This window comes from Gastrolobium bilobum, unplaced genomic scaffold (genome assembly GCF_033153095.1).
Source record: "Gastrolobium bilobum isolate Gb01-03AN ecotype WA unplaced genomic scaffold, APGP_CSIRO_Gbil_v1 utg359, whole genome shotgun sequence".
NCBI lineage: Eukaryota > Viridiplantae > Streptophyta > Magnoliopsida > Fabales > Fabaceae > Gastrolobium > Gastrolobium bilobum.
Window position 1 is genome coordinate 181559 of NW_026897777.1, and position 23057 is coordinate 204615.

At 31.7% G+C, this 23057-nt stretch overlaps 1 protein-coding gene across 1 annotated transcript; it reads right to left on the reverse strand.

The window, feature by feature from the left end:
* Positions 1–372: 372 nt before the first annotated feature.
* On the reverse strand, positions 373–2272 carry LOC133310230 (homeobox-leucine zipper protein ATHB-20-like). The gene is made up of 3 exons (XM_061511126.1): positions 2125–2272; positions 1634–2013; positions 373–696 (listed from the first exon to the last, which is right to left on the reverse strand). Exons 1-3 carry the CDS (start codon positions 2237–2239, stop codon positions 373–375), a joined length of 819 nt encoding a protein of 272 aa, XP_061367110.1. The 5' UTR covers positions 2240–2272.
* Positions 2273–23057: the final 20785 nt, after the last annotated feature.

Sequence of the window (23057 nt, forward strand, 5' to 3'; positions counted from 1 at the left end):
ATGAAATAAAATATATGCTTAAAGAATGCAAACAAAAGAATCCCATTTTTATTCATGGCCCATACTACAAGCCAGAGCTGGAAATCCACTTAGGGTGCACATGTACTGTAACTGGAATTTATAATATTTTATTTTCAGACTAATGAAAATATTATTTTATATTTTGCAATACAATAAAGTGTAAGGGAAAAGAAATTGCACTACTCAGTCCACCAAACTCTCATGACTCAAGTAGATAATTTGTTCAAACTTTATACACCAATCTACAACATAAATTGAAAAGCTCATAGAAAAAAGGTTGTATAATATGCCTAAGTAACATTCTTCTCATTCTGGTCCTTATATCATTGATTTCCAAGATCATTTCTAGGGTCAATGGAAATGGTGCTGTTCAGGCCAGGGCCAAAAGTTCTGTTGCTCATCAATGTTGTGAAACATGTTGCAGAAGCCTTCATCTTGAAGGTTTGGTCTTGATGAGTATTGGAGGAGCTGAGTTATGCCGGTGGGCTTTAAGGAAGTAGATAGAAGGCTTTTACCATTCTGAGAAGATACAGGACTAATCAAAACTGGTGTTCTTGAGAGATCTAAATTAATGTCTGAACTGTTTTCACTTCCATTGCTCCAAGAACCCTCATTTTCTTTCTTAAGGCTGATTATTCCAGCTTCACAACATTCCCTACTTTTTAGAGCTTGTAACTGCAAACACTATACAGTAAAAAAAAAGTGTAAAACAAGTCAAGTTGATCGAGTATTAACATGCCTTCAGCACCTAGCTAGCTTCATTGTATTTTTCTCCACGTGCTAAAGCATTAATTGGATCTGATGCAACTATGTCTCATTCTTAACAACTTGGAATTAAAACACAAGATATAATATATATTGAATACTAAAAGGAAAACATTACTAGTAATATGCAGTTATGACCTATGGGGTCTGGCAGTTACACCGACTCTTCACAAGAATGAACAACTAATAATCAAGCAGAAAGTTAGTGTGGGAATCGGTCACTTTAAAAAGTCACTAATACATGTGGGATCGTAAGACAATAATTGAAATGTTGTTTTAGAAGTAAATAAAAAGCACCAAAACTCTAACAAGGAAAAGGTTTTCCTCTTCTAATAAAGTTAAATAAACAACGGTATGCTTTCATTCTTCCAACACGAAAATATCAATCTACATCCAATATTGTGAAAAAGGAGAGAGCACTAAACTTGGTACGGAACCATTAGTTGTAAGAAAACTTCGTACTCACAAAGTATAACAAATTGAACTCATCAAGCAAGTCAAGGAAGAGAAGATAGGGGAACAAAATTTTAAATTAAACAAAATGATGAATTGGAGGATTGAGATTAAAACCACATTCGTTTCCTTTGAAAACTGAAGAATTGGGTCATACTCTTCTATCTTGGCCTATATATATAAATGGTTGTTTAATTAATGAAAATTGAATATCTGAATCAAGATCAAGAACATAGTTTAAATCATGATACCAATCCCTAGATCGATATATCCTCAATAAGCTCATCATGTTCTCATCTAACCATATATTCCAAAAACAACATTATTTTAATCCGGAATGGAAAGTTCAATGATCCAAGCACACTAGATAACTAGAACTATATATATATATTACCTCTTGGTGTAGTTTCTGGTTCTGAGACTTAAGGGCATCATTATCAGCCTTGACTGCTTCAAACCGCTTCTTGAGGATTTCATATTCCTTCTGCAATTGCTTGGTTTTCCATCTAGCCCTTCTATTCTGAAACCATATAGCGATCTGTCTTGGCTGCAACCCCAATGCCTTAGCGAGTTGCACTTTCCTTTCAGGCTCAAGCTTGTTCCCCAACTCAAAACTCTTCTCAAGTGCCTTAACCTGTTCCAAATTCAACCTCTTCTTCTTCTCCCCAATCTGGAACCCATCATCAGACAACTCATCATCTCCATGCACTTCATCACACTTGTTCTCAGTGCCTGAAAACGACATGGATCTCTTCAACATGAAAGCTGCACCCCCTGCAATACATAACTCAAAAAAAAAAAAAAAGTACTGTTATTATCGAAATTACCCTTTTAACTTTGAACCCTTTTGATGAAGAGAAAGAAAGAGATATAAAAGAGAGGGACCTTGGAAGTGTTGTGTTGGCAAAGAGGAGAAGGCGTTGAGTGAGGTTGAAGGGAGATGGTCATAGTCTTCATTATGAGTGTTAAACATGAAACTGTGAGAAGGTGGAAAGGCCATGGTAGAAGAGGATATGATAGTGATATATCATTCATGCAAATTGGTGGGTCTTTCTTTCTCTCTCTCTCTCACTACCCCAATTTAAGGAGCTACTGGTTATAAGGGTTTGGCTCTCACTCTTATGGTGACAAAAGTTTCTGAAAGAGAGATAATGATAATGATGATGATGGGAACAGAGACCTAAGGACAGCGATTTTTAGGTTGAGAGAGAGAGAGAGAGAGAGAGAGAGAAAATGAGACGTGTAATATATTGTGTAATATAATCAACGATTGGAGCTTTCGTGGACCCATCCTTTTCTAGACATAAAATCTACTCTTGAGATACGCAGGTTAATGGTGACTAAAATTGAATTATTGTTTAATGTACATTAATAATTAATTAATAAATTGAGATAATATATTAATATGTTTTACGAAACAAAGAATTTGTTAACTAAGTATGTATTTACAAATTATTAATTGGTGTATGAAATTGTAAAATTTTCAGGCATGTGAATATCAAAACTGTTGTATATAGTATATATATGGGATCTATTTACCTCATGTTGTATGAGATAATTATCTCATTCAATAGAGATAAGATAGTAGAATCCTTTATTTTATTTTATTTTAAAAAAAAGAAAAAAAAATATAATGGATCTCATTACTTTATCTATGTAGTATGAGATAATTAATTGTCTCATGCAACATGAGATAATTATTTCTCATAGTATATATCATCATTCCCTCTCTCTTTCTCTTCATAATAATATGGCATATATCAAACGTTTCTTTAAAATATTAGAATTACAATTTTTATGATCAGTTTAACAAAAATAAAAAATTAAAAAATGTTTTAAAGCATCCGAAAGTATTAAGTGCACTTGTCTTTGTCATTTTTCCTTTTCCATTTTAGATTAAAAGAATTACTGAGTTGATTTCCTAACAAAATAATTAACAATTCTATGATAATATATATTTAAATGTGCTCAATTTTATACATTATTTTTTAGTTAACTATGTCACTAAGAATCTAAGTTTTGATGTAATATCTAAATAAAATTGTGCGTACGTTGGGAGCAAATATTTTTACAAAATTATACAACAAATTATATAAGAATAATTTATAAAATAATTATCAAACTGTTATTTTCAATAAAAACCGATATATTTGTGTGTGTGTGTGTGTGTGTGTGTGTGTGTGTGTGTATATATTAAAAATTATAAGTGCTTGGTTATGTAATTAAAGGAATCAATCATTGTATTATATTTAACATAAAAGTTAAAGAGTGATATAAAATTTAAATAATATTTTCCTATATCAATACGTATGCATTATAGATAAGTTCGAACTTATACATGAAAAAGAATATAGATAAGCTCAAATTTAATGATTCGAGAATTAAGTTCGAGGCGAAAAAAATTATTTTTATATATGAGATGTTTTGGCCTTTTATTGCTCACCATGCCTGGAATGAGAGGTTGGGATCGAAGCCTTGCTTGGTTATGGTTAACCCCTGTCTTACTACACCAAAAGAAAAGCATATATGTCCAATAAAATGAACAAATTAAAGCTTGGTTTTTTTGGAGAAATCTGGATATGTTTGCTTGTATGCATGGTTTATATAATTGAAGAACTTCCTAGGTAAGCCCGGCTTATAATGGACGCTCTATTTAATCATTGAAATGAGTAAAATGTATTTTTAATTAGTCATGTAACATTATACATATGTAATGTTAAATGCAGTACATATATTAAATATTTTTTGCCTAAACATTTCTTATATAATTGATTACACATCGTATGAATGTGTAATTGGTTCAAAATTCGAAATACTTGGAAGCCAATAGTATATATAGAAACCAGATTTTACTTATAGAACTGCAATTAAATAATAGCGACATCTAGTGTGTGATTAAAAATGCCAACGTTCATACATATTTGACAATATTATACAATATTATAGAATAATATAAATCATTTAAAAAGTCATCACCCAGTATATTAAGATTTTGGATTGAATAGATTTTTTACATGGTATCAGAGCCTTAATAACAATCCACCCCCACCTGTGAAATTAAATAAGTATAAAGTAAAGAAACAAAAAAAAAAATTGAGCCTATGCAATATCAAGTTTCAAGCTCAAAGAGCTTTTACGTGAAAGAATGTGTTATAGAATAATATAAATCATTTGAAAAAATTATCACTTAACATCTTAAGATTTTGAAGTAAATTAGTTCAGACAAATTTGTTGTAAATAGTAATTATGTAGTCATTTATTAGTAATTATGTAGTCATTTATTTGTATTAAATAGTAATTATGTAGTCATTTATTTGTATTTATTTAGTCCGTTACTTGTATATTGGGCCAAGCCCATTAGGTCAAAATTAGGTCAAGAAGTCTCTATAAATAGAGACCCCTATGTACAGATTCAAATACGATTCAATAATATTTCAAATACCCTTTTATTTCAAGTTGGTATCAGAGCTCTCGATCCTGAGGGCTCTGCTTCCGCGCCTATTATTTTTAGAACAAGAACCTTTTATTCTTTTTGTCTCTCGCTGCCATCAGTCGCCACCGGATTTTTTTCCGGGGACCTCTTGGACCGAGAAGATCTCTGTTATACTAGATCTCTATTACTGTTCATCGTCTCCATTATTCTTCATCACAAGACAGCCAATCTCACCGGCGCGTGGCGACACGTGAGATCATATTTCCGGATCGGACCACCGCAATCTTGATCGTCCCTTCATCCTCTTTCTGGATCTGTGCTCCTCTCTTTGATCGGACATCGTTTGGTATTTATTTGTGATTTTTTGGCTTCTTGGAGCTTTTCTTTGACCATTTTCTGTGCAGTATGGCCTCTTCTCAAAGGAGTTCTTTTTCAAAATTTTATGATGGTACCTCTTCTAGACCTAAGAGAGATGATCGATGGTGTTCTTATTGTAAAAGAACAGGTCATATCAAGGATTTATGCTTTCGCCTTTATTGAAAGCAATCTGTCTTAGAAAAGATGGCAAAGTTGCGTGGTCAAGCGCATTTTACTTCCTATGAAATAACTCCTACACCTAATAAGACCCAACCTGCATTTCGTCCAGATGAGTTGGAACGGCTCCGAACCATTCTTGATTCTATGAGTAAGCCATCTGATACTAGTGCTTTGACTATGACTGGTATGAGCTCCAAAACTTATTATTTCCTTTCTTCATGTAATGATTTTAAACATTCTTGGGTTGTTGATTCTGGTGCTACTGATCATATGGCTTGTTGTGCTGACTCCTTTACATCTTATCATCCTACCATTGGAACTCATACAATAGCCGTAGTTGATGGCTCTCATACATCAGTTGCGGGATCTGGTGACATAAACTTACAGCAGTCCTTACATCTTAATGATGTTCTTCATGTTCCTAAACTCTCCACGAATCTTCTTTCTATTCATAAAATTACAAAAGATTTGAATTGTACTGTAACCTTCTATCCTACCCATTGTGTTTTTCAGGATCTCGCCACGGGGAAGACGATTGGTAGTGCTAAAGAGCAAGGTGGGTTATACTATCTGGTGTCACAATCTCCTGCAAATAAAGTAACAAATCACATCTTGATGTCTCATGGTCAATCAACTGCTGATTCTTTGATTTGGCTTCATCATAAGCGCTTAGGTCATCCTCCATTTAGTTTACTCAAATCTTTATTTCCGTCATTGTTTTTTTCTAAATCTGTTGAGTCTTTTCATTGTGATGTTTGTGAATTTGCTAAGCATCATCGTGTGTCTTTTCCTTCTAGTATTACTAAGAGTGTTGAACCTTTTGATCTTATTCATTCTGATGTTTGGGGTCCCTCTAAAGTCCCTCATGGTTCTGGAAATAGATGGTTTGTTTCTTTTATTGATGATTGCACTCGTGTAACTTGGGTGTACTTAATGCGTGAAAAGTCTGAGGTACCACAACTGTTCTTTCAATTTTATAAAATGATTGAGACCCAGTTTGGTAAAAAACTCAAGAGACTAAGAATAGATAATGGTACTGAATATGTTAATCATAGCTTTGCCCAATTTATAAGAAATAACGGTATGATTCATGAACTTACTTGTGTTGACACCCCCCAACAGAATGGGGTTGCTGAAAGAAAGAATCGTCACCTTCTTGAAGTGGCTCGTGCATTAATGTTTCAGACACATGTACCCAAATACTATTGGGGAGATGCTATTCTTACTGCAGCATTCTTGATCAACCGTTTACCCACTCGGGTACTTGACCATGTAAGTCCTATTCACTCTATGACTTCTTTTTTCCCTTCTATTCCAACTATGATGAGTCTTCCTCCACGAGTGTTTGGGTGTGTTGCTTTTGTTCATGTTCATAAACATCATCGCAGTAAGTTGGACCCTAGGGCTATTAAATGTGTTTTTCTTGGTTATGTTCCTGATAAGAAGGGCTACAAGTGCTATCACCCTAGTAGTAGGAATTTTTTTGTTTCTATGGGTGTTACATTTCAGGAATCTGAGTCCTTTTTCCAAGGTCCTCATCTTCAGGGGGAGAATCTTTCACCAGAAATCTCATCACCTCCCTTCTTTGAGTTTGAATCATCAGTGTCTACTCATTTACCTATGTCAGTGTATCCTCCACCTGGTCCTGTTCCTCCTGTGTCTGATCCTCTTGTGAGTAATCCTCCTGTGACTGATTCTCCTGTGATTGATACATCAAGTACACCAGAGATACAAAAGATTATGACACCTGAAAGAAGGAAACAGCCCACATTGTCTCAGCAGCAACCTCAATCTTCTGAACCACTGGTAAGTCCTGAATCTCATATTTCAGATCTTGATGTTAATACTTCTGATGACTTACCCATTACTACTGATTCTGATGATTTACCCATTGCTCTTAGAAAAGGAAAAAGAGCTTGTCCCAAGAAATCTTGTCCCTCATGTCCCTCTTGTACTCAATACCCTATCTCCCAGTTTGTTTCCTCTGCTAATCTTTCTGTGCAGCACAAAAGCTTTGTTTCAGCACTAGACTCTATTGCAATCTCAAAATCAGTACATGAAGCCTTGAAAGATAGGAATTGGGCTCAAGCCATGCAAGAGGAGATGAATGCATTGGAGAAAAATAAAATATGGGAGGTTATTGATAGACCTACTGGAAAGAAAGCAGTAGGGTGCAGATGGGTTTATGCCCTGAAATATAATTCTGATGGAACTCTTGAGAGATACAAAGCTCGATTAGTTGCCAAATGTTACTCTCAAACCTATGTCATTGATTATGAAGAAACATTTGCTCCAGTTGCAAAGATGAATACGGTGAGAGTTTTGTTATCCCTTGCTGCCCATTACAATTGGGATATAAACCAATTTGATGTGAAGAATGTTTTCCTCAATGGTGAGTTAGAAGAAGAAGTCTACATGGAAATTCCGCCTGGTTTTGATTCTGTGAAGGGAGAAAATAAAGTTTGTAAATTAAAAAAGGCCTTGTATGGATTGAAGCAGTCACCTCGTGCCTGGTTTGGAAAGTTTACTAAGGTTATGATGAACTTAGGATATAAACAAAGTCAAGGAGATCACACTCTTTTTTTCAAGCACTCCCAAAATGGGAAGCTTACTGTGCTCCTTGTATATGTTGATGATATTATTATCACAGGTGATGATTTTGTGGAGAGACAGATTCTGCAAACACGGCTTGCCTCTGAGTTTGAAGTCAAAGACCTTGGGAAACTGAGATATTTCCTAGGTATAGAAGTAGCTCATTCGAGCAAAGGAATCTTTATCAGCCAGAGGAAATATGTTCTTGATCTTCTCAAAGAAGCAGGAAAGCTCGGGTGTAAACCCTCTAATACTCCTATTAAGCAGAATCACAAGATGGGCTATGAAGAGGAGAGTCCTCCAGTTGATAAAGGACAATATCAACGGCTAGTTGGAAAATTGATATATTTGGCCCATACTAGACCAGACTTAGCTTATGCTGTTAGTGTTGTCAGTCAGTTTATGCACGATCCAAAGGAGAAACATATGCAGGCAGTAGAGAGAATTCTTCAGTATCTGAAAGGTACTCCTGGTAAAGGGTTGTTATTCCGACGTGATGGCAATCTATCTTTAGAAGTCTACACAGATGCTGATTATGCTGGATCTGTGACTGACCGTCGTTCTACCATTGGTTATTGCATGTTTCTTTGTGGTAACTTGGTGACATGAAGAAGTAAGAAACAAGATGTGGTTGCCAGATCAAGTGCAGAAGCTGAATTTCGAGCTATGGCTCAAGGCATTTGTGAGTTACTGTGGCTGAAAATTGTACTTGATGATCTAAAAATAAAATGTGAGGGACCTATGAAGCTGCTATGTGATAATAAGTCCGCTATTTGTATAGCTCATAATCCAGTTCAACATGATCGGACTAAACATATTGAGGTCGACCGCCATTTCATCAAAGAGAAACTTGATAGCGGGTTGATTACCACTCCATACATTCCCACTGGGCGTCAATTAGCTGATCTATTGACAAAGGGGCTTCCTTCAGATAGATTTCAAGAACTTGCTAGCAAGCTGGGAATGATAAATATCTATTCCTCAGCTTGAGGGGGAGTGTTGTAAATAGTAATTATGTAGTCATTTATTAGTAATTATGTAGTCATTTATTTGTATTAAATAGTAATTATGTAGTCATTTATTTGTATTTATTTAGTCTGTTACTTGTATATTGGGCCAAGCTCATTAGGTCAAGAAGTCTCTATAAATAGAGACCCCTATGTACAGATTCAAATACGATTCAATAATATTTCAAATATCCTTTTATTTCAAGTAAATTTTAATTAAGTTGGAGTATTTCTATTTTATAAGCCAAAAATACCCACTTGATCCAAAGGTAACTTGATAGGTGATGTGTGATTCGGCAACATGAAAATCCAGAATCCGAGGAAAGAAGTATATATAATAGAAAATATAAATGCAAGTCTCTAGTGGTCATTTTAATTAGTAGTATTCAATTATTCATCAGTGATGGAACTTGCATTTGCAATTAAATTAATTTATGCGAGTCTGGCATCAGCTGGTTATATTTGGCTATTTTGTATTAAAGATACTCGTACTGGGATTTTGGAATATATTCACTACAGTGGTATTTCATTGGACATTTATATGTATTGTCAGTTCTTTTGAGTCGAGATGGAGAAGATTCTAACGTCGTCCTCAAATATTATGCATGGTAAACAACCTTAAGCATGTGGTTGACAGATACGATTCTAAATTCACATATTTAAAAAAAAAAAAAAAAGTCATCACTGTTCAATTTGTTAATAATTTCATATAATGAATATAAAAGATTTTTTATTTTGGTAAATAATATAAAAGTTTATTTCATTAGATATAATCCCACATCTCAAAGCTCAAACTAATACAAATCAAAGAAAATAGAATATAATTAATGACATCAAAATATTATCAACTTTATAGCAATAAAATCGTATTTGCTGTTAGATATATGGTTGACCCCACATTCTATTATAATTTTTTTAATTTTTGTTAAACAAATTTTTTTGTCACGTTTATATAAAATAAATGTTAGGAAAAGTGTGTGTCATTTTAAAGGATGTAAAGTTGTGTCATTTTAAAAGAGAGAAAGAGATAGATAAAGGAGGAGAGAGAGTTGACAAAAAAAATAAATGTGTGGGTCCCACTTCTTTGTGAGAGTGAAATGATATAAGTTGTGTCATTTAAAAGGATAAACACTTTTCCCATAAATGTTTTATTAAAAAAAATTCTCCCACGAGATTAACGCATACAGGGTAATAGTTTTCTCCCGCTGACACAATGTATAGGTGGGTGCCCCTTTCATTTTTTATATTTCCTTTTTTCAATGGATCTCATCTATATATTGTGTTATGCGGAGACAAATTTCATTTTGTGTAACAGTACAAAACTATTATATATATGATTGATTATTAATTATTTTCTCCAATCAAATTTATTAATTAATTATTAATTTTCAATAAATAATAATCGATGATAGGCAGAAATCAAAAGTTAAAATTTTGTGTCAAATTTCAATATTTGACTTCGTCTCAAATGATCTTATCTCAAACATATATATATATATATATATATATATATATATATATATATAGGGTTATATTGACAAAAAAAAATTTGCAAATTTACTAACTACACTATGTCTGACCGATAATACTTTACTCAATAGTGTATTACTGATCAGATACAGTGTAGGTTGTAAATAAAAAATTTGTAAATATAACTTTTCTATATATATATATATATATATATATATATATATTTATATATGTCTACATTTCTCCAACCGCTTGACATCCAGCAGTCAATTATTTGTATATAGGTGACAACATTAAGTGGGATATCATTACTATACAAAAGGGGAAAACATTAAATATGGGGATCATAATTATATACTTGTCATTGTTGGACGTCAAGCAGATGGAAAAATGATTTTACCATATAATATATATATATATATATATATAGTTTAATGTCTCTCGTGTTGTAGGAGATAAAATTATTTTCTACACACACATAAAAGTGTATGGACCCATGTAAGGTCATGTAAGAAGAAGAGGGAGAAATAAAAAATATAATCCCTACATACTTTTATATGTATGTAGGAGATAAAATAGAGATAAAACTATTTCCTACAACTTGATAAACATTAAACTCATATATATAGGGAAAAGTGTTTGTCATTTTAAATGACATAAGATTATGTCATTTTAAGAAAGAGACAGACACATAATAGTATTTTTTATTTAAAATTTAAATTAAAAAAAAATCACTCAATTTCTCTCCCATGATTTTCATTCCTTGTGTTTATCTCTCGTTTAAAATGACATAACTTATGTCATTCAAAATGAGAATCAACAAACTCATATATATATATAGGGGTAAATTAAATTTACAAACTACACTATGTACTATGCTCAAGTAGTATAGTATATACTACCCATAGTACATAATGTAGTTTGTAAATTTAATTTATCCCTATATATATATATATATATATATATATACACACACACGAAAAATTCTTCGACACAGATTTTTAACCGTTGATTTTATGAATCTAACGGTTATAATTTATTAGTCATGACTCATATATATTAATTAATTATTAATTCTAATAAATTATAAGGATTGTATTAACAAAAATTAACGGTTCAAATTTAATCTCAAATTTTTTAGTAAACCCCTATATGTGTGTGTAGGGGTGTTAACGGGTCAAGCCGAGCCGATCTTTGGTCTTAAAAGGCTAAGCCTGTGATTAAATGTGTCGGCCTTACCAAGCTTATTACCTGTTAATAATATAATTATCGGCCTGTGGCCTGCCTTATTTAAAAAAAAAATAAAAGCCTGACTTAGCACCTATTAGAAAAAAATAAGACAATAAAATTTTATCCAAAGAGAATATACAATCAACAACACTAGTAATTTCATAAATATTCATAAATTCAATGTATATCGAAACAACATAATATCGAACAAAATTATTCAAAAAGTCTATTTAACTAATAAAATAGGGATGAAATGGATTGAGAGGAGAGAGATGGCTATTACAAATAGTATAAAAAGTTAAAATAAAAATAAAAATTAATATACTAGGTCAGCCTGAGAGATTAAAGGTCGAGCTTGAGGCCTTTTTACTAAACAAACTTTTATATAAGTCCAAACCTGATTCCAACAATCAATATTAAGCATATAAACTCAGGCTTTCACGAGCCGAGCTAAAGGCCCCTGAAAGGCCCTGGCTTGTTTATCACCCCTTATGTGTGTGAGTGATAGATCAACTGAAACAAAGGCTAGGGCATCTTTTCTGATGTAGCCAGCTGCTAGTACCACTCTGACTCTTGGATCATTAGTCATCCCATTCACTTTTACAAGGAGGAGATCAAAAGGGTGTTGAAATGCACAAAGCATTGTATGGGATTGGATGTGTCGTTTATCCATTGATAGAGAAATCATTGGGTGCTTTCACCTTTCCAATCTAAGCGTATCTACGGGAACTGAGAAGATACTCACACCAGCATCATCTGCAATCACAATTTCACATTGATTTCTGTGGTGGTGATGGTAGTGTTGGGAATGGTGGGGTACATAATGGGTATGATCATTGGGTATGGGTCCCATCATGTGTACTGTTTTAGCCTGGCCTACAACAAAGCTCTTACTGGAAGTTTTGGTGCGACCATGTCATTCCTTGTTTCTCTTTCTCCCATAAAATAATTCATCAAAAAACTTCTCTGAATCTTCTCCACGTGCTATCCTGTTCCCATGTGCTTGTGCTTCCCTCTCACATCTTCTCCCCTCTCTCTCTCTTGTTTATTTTGTCTTTTGATCAAATTTTTTAAAACAAATATTACATCGAAATGAAAATATCAGCTGATTCAGTATTTAAATTTTTTTATAATAAATGTAAAAGCTTAGAATTTAGTTTTTATCCCCAAAAAAAAGTAAAAATTTATTGTTTCATAACCGCCCTCATTGATAATATAAAATATCTTCTATATATTGGTCTATTTTCTCGATTCTTTAATGTTTCGTTGATCTTCTATTCTCTAACCAAAGACTATTTTATTGTTCCTGGTCAGTAGTTATATTAGGAGTAATTAATTCATTTTTTTATATCTACCTTAATTATTTTTTTTAGGTGAGTAGTCTCTCCGAATATTCTCACAAACTTCAGTCCTTTGAACCGGTTATGAGATTAATTTCGATAGTAGAACAAGTTTGAGGTTAAGATCATATGTTCCTCCCAAAGTTGATATTGATAAGGATCGAACCGAGCTTCTTTTATCATCTATTTAATTCTCATACACCGATTGAGCTTCCACCATTTGACTGGTAATCAACTCATCAAATGCAAGATCAGACATGGAAATAATTTCTTAATTCAAAACAAACCGCTTCCAGAAGACAATGATCAAGAACAATATGTTGTATCAACCATCCATGCACAACTACTTGTAAATGCTTGAAAAAGTTGATAGATTGTTATTTTGCTCCTTCTTAAAAGGGATAGAGATGAAAATATAATTAGAGTCATTTTCTTTCACATGAAACTTTTTAGTTAAATCTCACTCCAGTCCACCCACTTTTAAAGATTTGAGTAAATATACCTAAGCCTCTGAACTACGAATTGAAATAATGTCTTCAAAAGCCTTCCAGGTTAACACAACATTGTAGCCTTCCAAGTTAACACAACATTGTAGCCTTCCAGATTTGAGTAATTTAATTTTTATTTAAAAGAGTGGGATTAACAAAAATTGAATTCCTAATTACTAATTATAATCTTTTATATCATGTTATAAACTATCTTTCCGGCCCAAGAATTTAAATGTTATTGGGTTAAGAGTAATAAACATTTTTTATGTCTAACTTGACACTTCAAGATACGAGAGATGTTGAACACATCTTACATGCAACAAGCATTATTAATTGGAGTATAGAACCATTTGTGCTTGCTTCCCTCCACAAATATATATAAGGATAGGATCTGTTTATAATTTTTTTTTGCAAATTACACTAAGTACGATCGGTCGTACACTGCATGATTAAAATATGACCGGTCGTACTTAGTGTAGTTTGTAAGAATTTGTAAACAAAAAAGTTTGTAAATATAACTTGTCCCATATATATAACGTTAAAGCAGAAGGTGCGTACACAAATACCTAGCTACAAGATTTTGGAGAGGTAAAAACTTCCCTTTGGTGATAATCTTTAAATATATATCAGAAAAATATTTCTGCAGTTAACGCAGATAAGTTATCTTCATTTACTTCCAAAACGACGTCATTTTAGGATGGAAAGATTAGAAAATTATAATTATAAAGACTATCATAATCCTGAAATAAATTAAAATTACAAAAACACCATTAATTCTGCCTTGAAACAACGTCGTATTGGGCTTACTGCAAATAACTTATCTGCACTAACTGCAGAAAAAACCAACCCTATATATATATATATATATATAATCAATTCTAATGATTAGAACCAACTTTATATAACTCATGCACGTAACATACCACATCTTCAAAACTGAAAAATTTGGGGTTGGAAGGAAAAAAGAAGAAGGAAGAAACTAATTAGATTTCTGTTAGACTTGACCAGTAACAGATCATTTGCCGTTACGTTCCATTTCTGCACTATGCAAATAATTTTCGTTCAATGTGTTTGCTATTTTAGGTTTTAGATTCATGATTTGAAAAGAAAATTCAGATCCATAAATTAGACTGAGAGACCAGCTGTTCCCCAACCATGTTACTTAAATCCATGGATAGAAATCAACACCCATCTTTTATGCATTGAAACAGAGGAACATGGTCATGGTCATGGTCATGGTCATTTCATTACAAGAAATTCTCTATTTCGAAATGGTTTTTAAGTTAATTTGCTGCAGTTTTTTGCCTACCCAAATTGATTTGTAGCAATTTTCGAAATCTGCCACGTTTACATATTCCACGTATTATAATTTGTGATGATTTGTGGCTACACCGGAATGGATTATCACATGACATGAGGTCATATGAGATAATCTCAAGCTCTTGAGATATAAATCAAAGATGATTCTTTGTCTATCATAATTTATCTTATTACATTGTCTCATCGTTGTTAATTTGTATCTGGAGGATATGGGTTACATATTCTTACATAACCTCAGGATTCATTACCATATTTTTTCGCTTTTACCCTTAGGGGGTGTTTGTTTCAAGTTTTTGAAGAGGATTACCGGTAATCCTTCTTTGGTAAATGTAATTACCACGTTTGGTAGAAGAAATAAATTTCGATTCCCGGATATCCAAGGATTACCGGTAATTTGATTTATAAAGAAAAGTCACTATTCAGATTACCAAAAATAATATGGTAATTCGGAATACCAATCAGAATACCAAGTAAAGGGAAAGCACAACAATAAATTTTGAGACAAAAATACCCCAATACACATAAAAATCTAGACTCAATCTATCAATTACAAAAGTAAAAATAGTTTGGGGTTATTTTTGTAAAATAATCTCATATTCCAAGTCATATTTCGTTCTAAACCAAACATGGAATCAGTAATTTTTATCCAATATTCCCGGTAATATTTTGGCGAACCAAACACCTCTTTCGTAAGATTCCAAGTAAACTCAATTTCTACTGTATTTCCATTAATCATGATTCCCGGTCACCAAAAAATTTCTCCTGTACCAAACACACCCTTATACTTTTTTCTATCATTCATTTTAATCTCAATGCCTAAAATCCTCTATGACCTCATATATATGATGTAAAGAGAACCCATTCCCTTATAGTTTTCACCTATTTGTTCAGATTTTCTTTTTAAATTTTTAAAACTATATAATTTGCGGTGACTTTTTCTATTTGTGGAGGTTTTTAACCTCCTTAATTTACAGTGATTTTTACCTATTTAATTTGGGGAGGGATTTTCAGCTTCCTTATTTTGCGAATGTTTGTATGTTTCATTAAATTTAATTTTAAATTTAAATTACATAAGCCTGTAGAATTAAGGTTTGAATAATTTTATAGAAGTATATGCAACTAATTTCATTGCAAACATTTATAGTAGCAAAAACATAACTTGAACATCTATAATAAAACCAAATTAATATAATTCATCCATTGTAACTGTTATATTACTACTTAAAATTCATAATAACTAAAAGTGGTCGTCCTATAATAAATGAGCATTTAAAAGGTAGTAAACATATTGTCATGGTTATTCATGTTGCAACCTCTAGCTAGATGATTTTGTTTTTCATCCAGTGTAAATCAAACTTATATGGCTGAATTAATAAAAGAAAAACAATATCAACACAATTTTGAAGAAGGAGCCAATTTGAAGTTTAATTTAAAGTAGAAAATGCCTCTTAGACAGTAAGGGTTAAGTGCAGATTTATGAATGATCGCTAACTCTAATTGTTAAGTCAGAATTATGAAACCAAATACAAGGAAAATGCATTATTTTGGACATAATTGGTTCCAAAAAAAAAAAATCTTGTAATAAATTGTAATTTCAAATGCCATAATAACCAGGTTAATTTGCTATATAATATTAAAGAGAACATAGCAAGGAAGTCATGCCACTTTTCAAGACTGTATCACTAAAAATTCAGACGCTCACTTCCTAGACAGAAATGAACAATTAATGAATATTTATGCATATCCAGATTCTAAAAATAAAAAAAATCAGTATTTGCTTAAATCGTCAATGAATGCACATTACGTCCTAGCCGGAACAACTCAGACTCCAATGGCCTACAAGCAAAAGCAAGGAACACAAACCGCGGGAGAATATAAACAATATTAATCTGCAACACGTACAACATTCAAAAAGAAAAAGAAAAACCAAAAAACTCTACAAAACTTTCAGAGATTTTCAGATTCAGGAATTCATTACAACTACATCATCTTATATTATATCTATATATAGGCCCACAAGTTACTACGGTCTAACCCATTTAAGCTTGGGTCGTGATTAATTGGGCTGAGGTTGGTCCAAAAATATTATTATTTTGCTTTTCTTGAATGTGTAATTAATATGTAGTTGAGTTTTGACATCCATAATCCATTCTAATTTTATTTTATTTTTTTGTAAAAATAAAATGTAGCAATCCCTAATAAATGACTTAATGGGGTGTTTGGTAAAAGGAATTTTTTTATATACCCAGGAAAGTGAGGGTGGGCTTTCAAGAAGACCATATTTGATATCAAATTTCAAAAAAATTGCCCGACAAAGTAATTTACTTGGGAATCCGTTATATTTGAAATTGTGAATGAAAATTTCATCCAGACGGTGATTTTCTTGCATTGCTGAGAAAATAGAAAAAAGTAGATGAAAAAGAGAAAACTTATCCAATATTTTCGGTATTATTTTTTATCTACCAAACAAATTTTTGGTAATATTTAAAAAAAAATTCATTTTTTCACCATATTTTCAGCAATCATGATTCTCAGATAAAAAAAAATTTCTTTACAAACTTTTTTTTAACTATTGAGAAATGTAATGTAACAACACTACACGAAATTACTGGCTTTCTACAGATATAAGTATGGAATCTGGATGTTGAGCACATGATTCTGTACTAGATTAGTGTGTATGAATTGGGTGTGTCACATGGGTGGAATAAATTTCACAATAGATGGACAATTTATAATCTATTAAAATTTTGTTTTATATCACTAATGTTAATGGGCCTACCCCTAACATTTTCCACCCTACGGGCTAGTAAGTTATGATTAAAAGGCTCAAACTTTGTACGGGCCTCCAGCCAACCACATATGCAGCGTAAGATATTTCAACCCATAAATTTGCTCAGTTGATTGGAGAATCAATAGAGCTCGCGGTTGATCCGTCACCTGTTATGTTGGTCTGTGTTCTAAGGTTGAACATGGGCTTTGTCTATATATATGATTGAGTGGCTTGATGCTACTACAATTAAGTCTGGGCTTATGCCCTCTTCAATAACACAAACCTTTTGTAGGTTTTGTTGCATTGCATTTTACTTGGGCTCAAGCATGTCCTTTCCATGTCCGCAATGGTCTCCCCTTTGCGTGTAGGTAATTTTTTTTTTCCTGTATGAACACATATTCTTCTACAGCCATCAATCACACTTGGTTTAATTTGATTAAAATAAGAAAAATTCATTTGATAATTTAAGTATATTAAATTAAAATTAATTCAATTGATAGTAAAATTATAAATTTTTGTTGCCTATTGAATTAAGTTATAATCTTTTATTCAGCACAAAAGAAATCATTAACTTTTATATATTTAATTTTTTTTCTTCCTTTAGCAGGCATATCAAACACCAAAGGTGTTACAGTGAATTTTGTGTTATTATATTTATATTTATGGGTATCAAACAACAAATAATACAAATTTTAAATCCTGCGCATTGGTTTTTATCTCTAATATGCATCAAATACACGCATATCTTAGAACATCCTTGGGAAGCTTTCGTTCAATCTAAATCTCTGTAAGAAGTATTTTACAGTAAAAGATTTCAAAGAAAGATTTATTAAATTAGATATTTTTAGTATAAAAGATTCTCGCACCCCTAATAGAAAAAATATTTTGACTTTTTAAAGAATCTAAATTATGTCTTTTATTCTTTTATAACTATGTATTCCTGAAAGTACATAATAAATTCCTCGAGAATGTGAACAAAAAACTTTTTGATAGATCGAAATATTATCAAGAATGTTGACTCAAGTTTATTAATTCTATATTTGATTGATTGTCAAATATTTCTGAAAATATAAGATATTTTTACAAAAGTAACCCAACCTTCTAATCTTTTCTTGAAGCACGATTTACGGAGTTGTTCCTTGAATTTTCTACAAAGCTTTGTTCCTCACTCATCGCATTTCCTTTCTTCTCTCATTACCTCATTTGATTTCTCGCTCAAGTTTCTGTCTTTTTGCTAGATTCTCAACCCATTGCCCTATTAATCTTTCGTGGGTTGGAACTCAATTTGGGTTTTTGCCAATTTTTGAAGGGCTAAACATTCCAATTTTTACTAGAATTTGGTTCCAATTGAGACTTCAATTCCACGTTATGGGAAATGGGTCAGTGAAATCCTTCTAGGTTTTCAAATTTAAGAGAAAAATTTAATTTTTTTTAATTCAATTTTGGATTTTGGCAACTAGGTCTGTGTGAGAATGCCCACTATCACGGAATATCAAGGTTTTGTTCTGAATCTCCATGGCATCTAGGTTCACTCCATGGAAGGTTCAAGCTTGGAGCAAGAGCTTGTTCGTTTCAGAAATTGGAAGATTCATTTCGTGTCATTATTAAAAGCAACGTGCTATGTATGTTAGAAATATTAAGAATCAATTATAATATTAAAAAGATTTTATTATAATTATAATATTAAGATTCTTGATATTACCCATTAAATGTTATATGGCTCAATTAATTACTGATACATTTAATCTCAATCATATCATTGATTTGGTATATGATGGACTTACCAGATTATAAGTTATGGAATATATATATTAGAGATGGTCCTCTCTCCCCTTCAACCTCAATGTCATTCTCTCCATCAGAATACATATAAAAGTAAAGAAGGCTTAGAGAGAGAAACTACTCTAACACAATTGCTCACAAGATGATGACTGTTGTTAATCTTTCATCATTATTTTTTGGTATGTCTTTATCTCTTATGTGTATGTGAAAATCATGTATATCAAAGATCCTTTTATCATGTTTCTATTTTATGATTTATGAACATGATATATTACAGAAACTAACATGTGGTATCAGAACATTGATTTCGAAATTCATGATTTTCCATGTAGGGTTATGAATGGGTTCTTGATTTTGAAAAGTTAGTTTCTAAAATTTATGATTTTTTCGTAATATCATGTAACTCATCTCATTATATAAGGTTTATTACTTTCTTCAATGTTGAATCGGTGAACTTTATATACATTAAAAAATAAAATAAAAATATTCACCGATTCAATTTTATAAGAAGACCATAACAGGTAATCGGTGATTTTTGTTAAGTATAATAAGAAGACCATAAGTTAATCAATATGCATTGATTTCGTGACAATATGCATTGATTCATCGTTTCCGGACACTGTATTCACAATTGATTTGATTTGAAGATTACAATATATTCAATGATAATCATTTTAGATACTGTATGCATAATTCAACTGATATTGTTTTCTCGATAATTGTGCCTATTGGTTGTATATATTCAAGGGTTTCGTTTTATCCTTTAACATAACACAACAAACTTTCTTACACTCACAACATTTTGTGGGACCCACACTTTTTAAAACAAATAAATAAATAAAAAATTAAGGCACGCAAAACGAATCTCTATAACATTACACAATCACTTTTCCTACAATATAACTCTTATAAAACCCTATATTCAATGATAATCGTATTACAGATCTGTTTATGAATTTGAAATAGTGTGTAAATTTACAATTATATATGATGGGTATTAATTCCATAATAGATTATGATTGTGTATGTAACTATGTTGATAAGTTTATGAAAAATGTGCATTGTTTATGTTATAAATAATGCGGTATGTATTTATGGGCATGATTTTCGTTGCTGCTGAATGAATTTTTTATTTATTTATTTATGTATATATATTATTATATATATACAGTAATGAATTTGAAATGTGTTAGTGATTGTATTAAAATTGAATGTTAAATTTTAATCCTATAATTGTTAAAATAAATAAATAAATAAATGCATTGTTTATGTTATGAATAATGCGGTATGTATAATGGCATGATTTTTCGCTGCTGCTGAATGAATTTATTTATTTATTTATTTTTATTTTTTATATGGGCATTAGTATGAAGATTTGCATCATTTATGTTTATAAAAAATAAAATAAAAATTACAATATGTATATTTGAAGTATGGATTGTAAGGTCTTATATATACTTATTGTTAATTTTTATTGATGCAACATATTGTGATTATGAAATGAAATTTATCTCTTAGTTATTTTCACACATTATGTTATAGTTTGTTAGTCACCAAAGTGGCCAAACTAATAGTGTGTAGATAACATAAAAGTTATTTATTTGTGTGCATTATGATTATAGTTTATTAGTCACCAAAGTGGCAAAACTAGAATATAAAATTATCATTTATCCATATTTAAATCATGTATAATGGCATGATTTTCCCTGCTGCCGAATGAATTTTTATATAGGCATTAGTATGAAGATTTGCATCGATCATGCTTATAAAAAAAATTGCAATATGTATATTTGAAGTATAGATTGTATTGTTTTATATATACTTATTGTTAATTTTTATTGATGCAATATATTCTGATTATGATATGAAATTAATCTGTTAGTTATTTTCTCACATTATGTCGTAGTTTGTTAGTCACCAAAGTGGTCAAACTAAAAGTGTGTAGATAACATAAAAGTCATTTATTTGTGTGCATCATGGTTATAGTTTGTTAGTCACCAAAGTGGCCAAACTAGAATGTTATCGCATACATAAAATTATCATTTATCCATATTTATTTGCTTGCATTATGGTTATAGTTTGTTAGTCACCAAAGTGGCCAAACTAGAATGTTATTGCATGCATAAAATTGTCATTTATCCATGTACTTATAAAATACCAATTACTGATATAAATTGAATAAATTAACATTGCTGATTATTATAAATGAGGGATTTACCCAAAGGTGAATCATATTATATAATTAGTGACATTATGTGACAAATTAATATTTTGATTATCTAAAGATAATGGATATATTTAGTTGAAAAATATTTTTGTCTATTAATGTTCTGGTATTTGCTTATGAAGAGTATATTGTAGTATCTACCCAAAGGAGTGCTACTTTGTGCTTGTATGATTTTATTTGAATCACTACTTAATGTTGTTTATAATGTTGAATTTAAGCGTAACACAGAGAATGAAAATTTTGCTTTCTTGTGGCATAAAAGATTGGGTCATGTATCAAAAGAAAGAATAATAAAATTGGTGAAGAATGATATTTTGACAAATTTAGATTTTACTAATCTTGAATTATGTGTGGATTGGGAAAGCAAACCAAACATAATAAGAAAGATGCCACAAGAAGCACCCAGGTTCTAGAGATTATACACACTGATATTTGTGGACCTATGGACACTCCAGCTTTTAATGGAGAAAAATATTTTATTACCTTTATTGATGATTTTTCACGTTATGGTTACATCTATTTACTTCATGAAAAATTTCAATGTGTAAATGTTCCAGAGACATTCATTAAGGAGGTTGAGAGACAATTAGATAACAAGGTGAAAATCGTAAGGTCAGATAGAGGTGGTAAATATTATGGTAAATATAATGAGTAGGACAATGTCCAGGTCCATTTGCAAAATTCCTCGAAAAGCATGGCATATGTGCACAGTATACTATGCCGGACACACCATGACAAAATGGTGTGGCGGAAAGGCGTAACCGGACATTAATGGATATGGTCATGAGCATGATAAGTAACTCCTCATTACCCAAAAAAATTTGTGGACTTATGCGCTTAAAAGTGCGACCTACTTGCTGAATAGGATTCCTAGTAAGGCAGTTCAAAAGACTCCTTTTGAATAGTGGACAGGAAGGAAACCTAGCTTAAGGCACCTGCATGTTTGGGGTTGCCCAGCTGAAGCAAGAATTTATAATCCACATGAACTAAAGTTAGACTCTCGAACGATTAGTGGATACTTTATTGGTTATCCTGAGAAGTCCAAAGGGTATGTATTTTATTTTATCTGAACCATAGTTCGAGAATTATTGAAACTGGTAATGCAAGATTCATTGAGAACTGCGAAGTTAGTAGGAGTTCTAAAAGGGAAATTAAGGGAATAAAGGAGACTGAGGTAAATGTTTCATTGCCTATAATTGTTACTCCATCTACTAAATTCCCTAATGTTGTTCCAGTTGTAGAATACGATGACAACATTGAACGACATTTGAATGAAGAAGTACTCCCAGCAGATGCTAACTTGCAGAATGCTAATGCACAAGAACCACATGAAATATAATTAAGAAGATCCCAAAAGGAACGTAGGCCAGCTATTTCGAATGATTATGTGGTTTACCTGCTAAAGTCAGATTATATTGGAATCAATAAAGATCCAGTTTCGTTTTCACAAGCCATAGAAAGTATAGAATCCGATAAATGGATTGAAACTATGAAAGAAGAGCTAAAATCCATGGATCAGAATGATGTCTAGGATCTCGTCGAATTACATGAAGGTTCCAAAAGAGTCGGTTGTAAGTGGGTCTTTAAGACGAAACGTGACTCTAATGGTAATATCGAATGAT

What these genes read in the sequence shown, in the direction of transcription:
- LOC133310230 (XM_061511126.1), bottom strand. Translation starts at nt 2,239, where the DNA reads ATGGCCTTTCCACCTTCTCACAGTTTCATGTTTAACACTCATAATGAA. An exon ending in GCCAACACAACACTTCCAAG is followed by an intron (nt 2,014 to 2,124) that starts GTCCCTCTCTTT and finishes TATGTATTGCAG; the next exon opens with GGGGTGCAGCTTTCATGTTG. An exon ending in ACCAGAAACTACACCAAGAG is followed by an intron (nt 697 to 1,633) that starts GTAATATATATA and finishes TAGTGTTTGCAG; the next exon opens with TTACAAGCTCTAAAAAGTAG.